This window comes from Patagioenas fasciata, chromosome Z (genome assembly GCF_037038585.1).
Source record: "Patagioenas fasciata isolate bPatFas1 chromosome Z, bPatFas1.hap1, whole genome shotgun sequence".
Taxonomy (NCBI): Eukaryota; Metazoa; Chordata; class Aves; order Columbiformes; family Columbidae; genus Patagioenas; species Patagioenas fasciata.
In genome coordinates this window covers 65777905-65787572 of record NC_092560.1, presented here as the reverse complement: position 1 = coordinate 65787572, position 9668 = coordinate 65777905, and the positions used below count along the sequence as shown (strand labels likewise).

General features: G+C 38.5%; 1 protein-coding gene across 1 annotated transcript in view; it reads right to left on the bottom strand.

Annotated features, from left to right (window-relative positions):
* Window positions 1-2441: 2441 nt before the first annotated feature.
* Window positions 2442-9668, bottom strand: part of GOLPH3 (golgi phosphoprotein 3) — a 31690-nt gene continuing 24463 nt past the window's right edge. Inside the window, exons 3-4 of the mRNA XM_065861150.2 lie at window positions 8255-8369; window positions 2442-4426 (exon numbers count right to left, since the gene is read on the bottom strand). Of these exons, the coding sequence (XP_065717222.1) occupies window positions 4002-4426; window positions 8255-8369 (540 nt within the window). The 3' untranslated portion in view covers window positions 2442-4001. The remainder of the gene's footprint in view (window positions 4427-8254; window positions 8370-9668) is intronic.

Genomic DNA, 9668 nt, shown 5'->3' with positions numbered 1-9668 from the left:
ACAGGCTTCCTGCTGCTGCTTTGTAGGCAGGAGAAAACAAGACCCCACACGAGGAAAGTCCAGATCTTTTTCAGAGATTAACATGGGCAGCAGGTCTGACCTTGCTCCTTCCCCATCCAAAGCGCCTCCTCTCCTGCCCAAGAAGGCCACCTGAAGTCACACTTTATATTCCGTGCTTCCAAAGCGGTTGACAGCATCTCATTTCCTGAGTAATTGAAGTGTTGTATACATCATTACCATATAATAAGTTACTTTTCTAAGAATTTTCTGCTTCTCTGAAGGTGGAAACCCCTTCTGATATAGAAAAGTAGAGAGACAAGAGTAGAAACCAGGACATAAGAGGCTTCGACTACCTAAAGTGCCTGAAGCCTAGCTGAGGCAGAACTGAGGCTTTGATGGAAATCTTCTATTTCCCAAATAGGTGAAGATCAGAGCCTCAGGAAAAACCGGAATTACTTAGCAAATTTAAAAAAAAAAAATTAAAAAAATCATTTAGTTATTGCATGCGATACACAGTAACCATTTGCAGCTGATAGTTGACAGGGTGCTTTATTTTGTTCCAGTACAGATTCAGTCCAGTTCACAGAGAACACATTAGTTAATACGTATCTTCACTTTGCAGGAGAAATGGGCATGAACACATCAGCACTCAGTCACCAGCCTTTTATAGCCAATTTCATAGAATCATAGATGCAACTTTCGCCTCAAAAGCATCGTGTATGGCACACAGGTTTCACTAGCATCCCATATAGCACTGTAGCATCACCTCTAGAAACACAGGAAAGGATGTAAATCTCAAGGTTTTGACACTAACTTGAAAGTTTGTTTTAAAAGAATGGATCCCTGAATAACATAACGTTCTTTCTGGAGGCATATGTTCAAGTTCAGGCTATGGACAGCAGTCTTCACTTTAAGCAGACATTGAGAGCTGAGGACTTGGAGCAGCCAAAAGCGTCTTAGATCCAGGTCTCCAGATGTCCGTGAGCTGCAGCAGCAGCTAATGGGAAGAAGGGTACCTGAATCTCAGAACAAAGCTGTCTCCCATGCTTAACCATTTTATCAGAACCTGAAACAGCAACGAAGGGGGGGTGTTTGCTAAATCCTACTAAACTTACCTTCCTTGTTAGATGTAAGGCCTGGTAGCTCTGGTGAGGCTTTAGGCTTTTTAAAGCACAACATAGAACTCAAGACTCCAAAAGTTCATCTATTTCCCCTGCACATCCAGGCTTCTACTAGGTGGTCCAGCAAAAGACAGCCACTCATCACAAAACCTTCATCACTTACATCAAAGTGCTTTGATACACCCAGCAGAAACTATCCCCATCACAGAAGAAGGTTCTATCTCTAAGCAAAATAAATCTGATAAATACTGTTGGCAGTTATTTTCTCTGTGCAAAAAATAAAATTAAAAAAACAAACAAAACAACAACCCAGCCTCTTTCCAGAGGGGATTAAAGGGTGATTTCTTTGAAACCATGTTGGCTGCAAGGGTGACAAAACTCCAATATCCTCCACAACCTAACACGAAAAGAGCAGGAACAAGGAACACAGAATATACAGAATGGAGATGACAGGACAGAAAAGGGACTATGAAAGATACTTTCGGCCTGAAGCATGTTTCAAGTAGCTTAGATTTTCAAAGTTTTAAAAGTTTTGTGCACTTAACTTGCTCCTGAATACGTCACTATTTTTCTGACCTTTCCACCTAATCACTTTTCTTTCCTCTCAAAGAGCAAGAGAAAATGAGAAAACAGATCACAGCAGCACAAGACAATGAAAGCAGAGTTAGCATATAGTATCAAGTAAAGTATTTTATAAGCTGTGAAATGTAACAGCAAGATGGCAACTTTCATTTTTCCTCCACTTACAGCAATCAGATTTTGAAATGTTTAAAAGAAAACATCCAAAGTTCATGCCCAAGCTCCTCAAAGTTTTAAACATGGCATCTCACAACTGACAGAACACTTTTTATTTGTAAACCAGTTTGAAATATCTTACAATATACTTTTAATTCCATTTTTCTAAAGAAACAGCATTTTAAAACTGACAGAAGAGTGTGCCATTAAATGTTAAGGACCATTTAAAAAACCTTTGTTTAAAAAAGGTTATATAGGTATAATGAATTTAGGTTGCAATTTAAAGTCAGCTACTTAAGCATCTAAATGATAGAAAATGAAGAGCAAAATTGTAAGTCCAGTCACAGATGAGGCTGTGGAGTTGTGCTCAAGACAAGAGGTCTCCCCAGGGCAGGCACAGCTGCACTCTGACAAACTGTCTCAGCCATGAATCCTGCAGGTCTGAGCCACACCACTGATTACGTCAGTTTGATCTACTTAATATAAACTCTCCCTTTCTAATAAGAAGAATATTAACTAAAGCTTTCAGTTAAGCAATAAAACCTTTCCTAATTAGCAACAAAAAAATAAAAATGACATGCTTGCTCTGTTTCAGGCACTTTCAAGATCATAGTTTATTTACTGTAGGTAAAAAGCTAGTATACAGATTAAGGGTTCCCTTAAATTTCAGCTCTACAGTTATACACCATCTAGTATTCTTGCTCTGAATATTAACCAAAGAAGTTTCTAAACACCGGTTAGCCCCACTATAAGTCTGCATCGTTATGAGGAAAGAAAAAATACAAATCAATGCTTAATTTTTTCAATGCAGAATATTTATACTGTGAAACCAATGTGAGATAAGCAATGGCAAAGAGGCAATAAATCTTAAAAAGCTCAAGTTCTTTATATATTTTTTACAATAGTGTGCTAATCAGCATAATTGTACGTAAAAAACTGAAATATAGCAGAGCGTCCTATTACAGAAATTTTAGTTGTCTGAACTGCAGTCATTACTTGCTAACCATTTACATGCAACACCTGCTAGGACTGACTTTTGGTTTTTAAAGTGTAAAACAGATCATAAGGTTTAAGAGACAACCATTTATTTGTGTACAAAATTAAAAACTGCACCTAAGAATTGCACTGGTCACGAGCCTCTTCCATAAAGAGGGGGGTGTGGAAACACTATAAACAATGATAGAAAGTAGTCTCTTTCCGTACACTAATTACCAAAGGCAATGCATAGACTGAGAATACGTGGATGGCAAACTCTGTGGACACTGGGAACAAAACAGCTTTCACATACATGCTTGTTACAGGACGCCTTTCTTTCCATCGAATGGCCATGGCTGACAGCAAATAAGGGGCACCAGGTGTACAACTAAGTAGATCTTGCAAAATACTAAGATGGGGATGTATTGTTAATATACAATTTGAACTATATATACAGTATAACGGAATGTATTCCATCCCAAAACTGGTTTATGAAACAATTGGACCTTTCTATACTAGCCTTATGACTCAGCTATTGTTCTAATGAAAATATAAGTACACAAGAAACTTGCATGGAAAGTAAAATTTACGGGGCATTTTACAGTAACTATTGACAAAGCTGCTTAATGGCATTTTTGCTTTTTAAGTAATTCTGTTAGATACAATTGAAATAACATCTGTGTATAAAATGTCCTGACAGACACTTCCAACATGTAGCTTTGGTGATTTTAAAAGGCCCTTTTAAATCTGTTGTGAATTGTACTGCAGAAGTATTGATGCATGCGCACATCTGTGTCAGCTGAGACTAGTGGTCCCAACTGCATGCACATTTTCTCCTTGAGGTTCTTTCCATGTTAAACCACTTCAATAACAGTGAGATGAAAAAATAGATTAAACAAAGTATTTCAGATAACTCAAACTGAATAGGAAATGGAATGCCAATATGGCAGTAAAACTTTTTACTGTTGTTTTTAAACAGGAAGGTCTCTTGTACCAGGAGAATGCTGTATACAGATACACAGAGAAGGAGGGAATACGCCACTTATCATTCCCATCAAACAAGAGCCGATTCATCATGTAAGAAGGTACAAATTACAGAAAAACATGAATAGTCAATAGAAGAGAAACAACTGGTTTACATGAAAGGAGAACACTTCAGTCTGAATGCAGTTATTTTGTGAAAGCTGCTACAACAGCCCACAGAACCTCATTCGTGTTGGCTTTCATACATTCAACCTCAGGGTCTAAATCCAGAAGCTGCCGCACTCTCTTTGTGGCTAAATCATACTGCTCATCCAAAAGAGGCGCAAAAGCGTTCTCCAGAACATCTGAAGCATGGGCTAAATAAACCAGTGCCAGCAAGCGCTTGTCCATGCGGTGAGGGTCATTCACCCATTTGTCAAGAACTGCCTCCTGAACCTTCTTGATGAGGCGCTGCTTGATATTGTTGTTGGTGAGAGGGTGCGTAGTCATGTCAAAAAGAAGGAAGTTCTGTTTCTCTGTTGTCAGTACACCTTTTTCCACTAGATTTTTAGCTAACCGTTCACGGACATTTCGTAGTTGGTAGTGCAACTTCAATGGGTTCCATGTTTCACCTAAAAAAAGCAAGCAAAAAAACCCAACAGTCAGGCAAAGTTTAAGCCATGCTCTTCACTCCACCCTGTGGTGCAAAATGAGTTGTCAAATTCATATAGCTGACCATTACAACAAGACATTGCGGGGCTGTTTGGCCTGGAGAGGAGGTGGCTGAGGGGAAACCCTGTCACTCTCTGCAACTATCTGAAAGGAGTCTGCGGCATGGAGGGTGTTGGTCTCTTCTCCTAAGTGGCAGGTGGTTGGATGAGAGGAAATGGCCTTGGATTGTGCCAGGGGAGGTTCAGACTGGATACTGCGAACAATTTCTGCACAGAAAGGGTTGTCAGACACTTGAACAGGCTGGCCAGGGAAGCATTGGAATCACCATCCCTGGAGGTGTTTAAAAGGCGTGTAGATGAGGTTCTTAGGGACATGGCTTAGTGCCAGAGTTACATTACAGTTGGACTCAGTCATCTTGAGGGTCTCTTCCAACCCAAATGATTCTATGATCCTAATGTGAGCATTTCCCTGATATCTGACCTACCCAGATATAGGCATAGAGACAGAAACTATATGAACCTCCTTGGAAGAGCTTCTGTGTACATTTAAAGTTTGGACAAGATGCTAGTTAAGCCATGTCTTGATTAAGGATATGACAAGTAGACTTACACTGCAGAAAACAAACCAACCACCCTCAAACCCAAACAAAACCAACAAAGCCAGTCATGAAGAAAGAGTTTATTTTTAATAAAAATTTTAAAAAGTATCTCCTCCAATTTTGTGCCTTTGCTGGCTTTCTGCTTCCAGCCTTTTGCCATTTCAGAGACTGGAAGAAGCGTCAATGCCTTTCTGCCACAGAGACAACCTAATGCACACCCACTCTGTGCATTTCTCTGTTTCTTCAGGTTTTCATTCTTTTCTCCCTTCCTGCCCTGCCCAGGTGAAACAGTGGCCATGCACTGAGTGTGTGTGGGGGTGTGTGTACACAGAAGCACATGTTGGTCACAGGCTTTAATATTTCCACAGAAGTTATTTCTAATGCTTTTTGAAAGGCCAGATTCTCCTGCCTTAACAGAGCATGTGACTGTGTGTGCATAGAGGATGGAATTCAAAATACAAGATCAGCAAAACATCTACTGATAACACTAAAATTGTTAAGCACCAAGAACTCCACCTTTGCTCAAGAGTCTACTTAACAAGCTAGAAAGTTTAGCTCCATCCTACCTAAGTATTTATCATAAATATGAAGATATCCTCCTGATATAAAAGAGTCTATACATTTAAAGAGGTGAGGGAAGCAACAGCATTAAGTATTTCCTATTCAGCTGAGGGTTTTCTATAAATGATACAAGAATTTCTGTATCAGAAAGCTTTCTAAAAATTGATTGGTTAACATACAGTAATAATCATAAAAACCACAGATGACTTCAAGCTCCTCCCACCATGACAGAAGGTGATGTACACTGTATGCAAGTAACAGCCAAGTTAAATAAACAAATTAAGCGGCACCAACTGCACAGTGAAAGGCAGAGATCCCACCCAGGCCTGAATTACACAAGCCCCTGTAGGTCCCACACCTCACTGAATGTGATTCCCCAGCCTCACCGTGAATTAAAGTATCACACACACAGGGGCACTCTCCTTACAGCATTTCACGGGGCAACGGCCATTTCCAAATGTTGCTACATTTGTTAAGTGGATGCGGTTATACGGTAACAAAAATCAGTACTGTGGTGACACCTTGTGACCAAACTCCTCAGTTACACACACTCGCTTGTCCAAACACGGACAGGTATTTGTTACATGTACAGGAAGACCTGGCATTTTGATCCGATCTTCTGCATTCCCTACAGTTGCATCCCTTGGAGGCTATCTTACAAACAACATCAGTCTGGCACCTTACACATCCATATAAATACTGCCATGATAGCTTTGAACCCATATGTACTGTAACTTCAAGCAGCATTTTTCACCACATTGCTGATAACTACAGAGAGGAGCTATTTTTCCAGGACCAGACCTTAAAGCAAAATTCTAGAAGAGTTTATAAAAAAATAAAGCAAAACAAAAAAATACCAAAATATTTTTTTTCAAAGGGCAGTCAACTAAACCATGGGACATGAAAATAATTCTAACACCATCCAATAACTAGTAATTTATAACCAATCAATAAAAATGATTGATCCAAGTCTTAGCCACAGCTCTGACAGTAACTATCTATCCAGAGCCAAAGCTCAGCAGGGTCAAGAAAACCTTTGCTTAGCTGAAAAAAAACCCTATAACATTGTTCATTCATTAGTTGACCTTTTTTGAATCAGTACTAACTTGATGTGCTCCACACTGGGAGAGAAGGTGAAATGTCAGCACAAATTATGTATTCGGGACAAGAAAAATGCATTGTTTTTGCAGGCTGTAAAAGTGAAAGAGAGCTGAGCAAGAGCTGAACTGCAAGGCTGGGCAGCAGCTATGTCCCCTGCTGTTCTCCTTCCTCCCCACAGTCAAGGAGCAAGAGCTGAGAGATGGCAAGGACAGGAGTGATGTGCAAGGTAGGCAGTTTAATTTGGTACGGACAAATGAAAAGACCATAGAGAAAACAAGAAGGCAGATAAAGCTGGACAGATTTTGCTCACTTTTGAAACTCTTACTTTACAGGTTGTTACAATAACAAAGAGATTTAGATGGACAACTTCAAGTCTCATTACCCTCTACCTCACAGAGTCATGTTGTTGACAAAACAGCGAGTTTTCTTCCTCCACTTATGTACAGATCTGATATACTCCACAGAAGCTGCACTTTATGTCTTCTAAAAACAGACAAACCATGGTGATGAGTTTTGGCTACAGAAAAAAACAAACCAAACCAAAACACACCCAAACCACCAGAAGTATTACATGTTAAAAGATGGTCGTAGTTCATTTCAGGTTAATTGATGCATCCTGGGGATACAATTGTTGGCAAGACATACAGAAACTTAGAATCATTTCAGTTGGAAAAGACCCTCAGGATCATTGAGACCAACCATAACCTAACCCCAGCACTAAATCATGTCCCTAAGAACCTCGTCTAAACGCCTTTTAAACACCTCCAGGGACGGTGACTCTACCATTTCCCTGGGCAGCCTGTTTCAATGCCTGACAGCCCTTTCCGTGAAGAATTTTTTTCCTAATGTCCAATCTAAACGTCACCTGGTGCAACGTGAGACTATATGAAAAATGCTATCTGCAATTGTAAAGATGAAATCTGCTTGACATTTCATTTTTTGGCAACAACTTACTCCCTTCACAGGAAGAGCTGTGTGCAAAGTACTTATCTTGAAAACTTTGTTTTGAACAAGGAGTATCTAATATTTGAAAATATATGTTACATTTCCCCAGTTAATGGAAAAATAGAACTCTTAACTGTTTATTATTTTGTTGTGATTAATGGCCAAATCATCCCCAATTTTTACATCTGAGCAGCGAGCTGCTTTCTTTATCAAAAGGTCCGAATACTGAATTCATACACCTGTACTCCAAACTTCCACTAACTTTCACTTTCCATTACAGAGAAAGGTGATTGTATTTCCAGGGTGCAGTCCGAATTTACTTTAGAGTCAGTGGAAGCCATTTCTCCCACAGAGTTGTGATGTCCTCTGACACATCTAGATCTTTTCTATACCAAGTCAAAAGCAACAGTTAATTACATTTGAGTAAAGGCTACAATCAACAAGAGACTACTCTGGACAACAGACTAATTAACTTATTTGCATACTTTCTCCCAGAAAACCTTACAGCGTAAGATCTAGTGATGCCACGTAACATAATTAGCTTTATGGGGCGGGGAGCAAATACGTGATGTCCAAGGCTTACCACTAAGCAGTTCAATCCAATTTTGTACTGTTTCAGGAGGCTGGGTTTCTTTTATGTGTTTCAGAGCTTCATCAAGCAGAACATCTCCTGTGGGAGCATCTGACTTGCAAATCACCTAGGACAGAATAAAATGCAGTCAGTATTCTGACTTAATGCACAGACCATAAACATCTGACAACAAAAAAATGGAAAAATCTGCCTATTATCAAAACCAATGATATTTAAAAAAAATAAGAAATCATCTCTACGAATATGCAAGTTTAAAAAAACATACCTAGTTAAAAACAAACAAAGAAACCAACCTGAGTATCTCAGATTTTAATTATAAAGCTATGTTAAGTCATAAGTTGTCTATAACTTAAATTAACCTTAACTGACTAAAACGATAGTATTAATAACATGTTTAATGGCTGTTTTGCTAAAGAAGACAATCCACTAACCCAGCCAGGTCCTACGCTTTCCCCACAAATCAAAGTATACTACAGTGTTAAATTACTCTCTGATGGCAGCCTATTTACTGCTTCACATCAATTTCTTCAAAATACTGCAGTTAAACTGTTAGGCCATGTGAAACTGAGAGATAAGTTACAAACTGAAAAAGCAGGAAAACTGGTTTTCTTCTTCCACGTACTGATGGACAAAAACAGGTTCCAGACAACATCTGTGAGTTTTACAGCTCTGAAAAACGTTAACCAGCAACACTGTGTTCTGTTCACCAACAGTTAAAACACACATACCAGAGAAAATATGTGTGTACTAATAAACCCCTTAATATGCAATAGTAAATGCCGTATCATTTAAGTTTGTTCTTTAGTAACTTAGACAATTATTTCAATTCTTCTCTCAAGAGAGCACAGGACAAAAACAACTACAAAAAAAAAGATCACTCACAGTGAAATAATAAAATTTATGTATTTGAATAACTGCTTGTTCACACATAGTTATATAAAACAATACAAAGGCCATTTTTTTCTGGTTAGAAAAACATATGCACCAAACAAAAACATACAGATTAAACTAGCCTAAGTCAATATGTTTGAATAAAAAACAGATAACAATAAAAATCTCTCTTTCCTTAAGAAAAGAAGAATTACCGTAATTTCAAAGCTAGCTATGAAAATAACAAATCTGGCAACTTAAATAGTTTTACAAGTTAGTATTTATAAGCATCAGGTAAAAAGAGAATAGGTAACTGACAGAAAAACATATCAACACAAATGCACATATACAAGAGAAGAAGCTAGTGAAAGCTCTTATTTTTCGTAAAGCTTCATGGTCATCAGAAAGGTGTCCTGGAAAAGTCTTAAGTGTCCTAATGAAATACATTCCAAGTTTAGTTCTGTTTCTTAGTTCTAATAATTCTTACTACAAATAATAGAGGAGTTCAGTACATTTTCATAGTGTCTAGAGATGA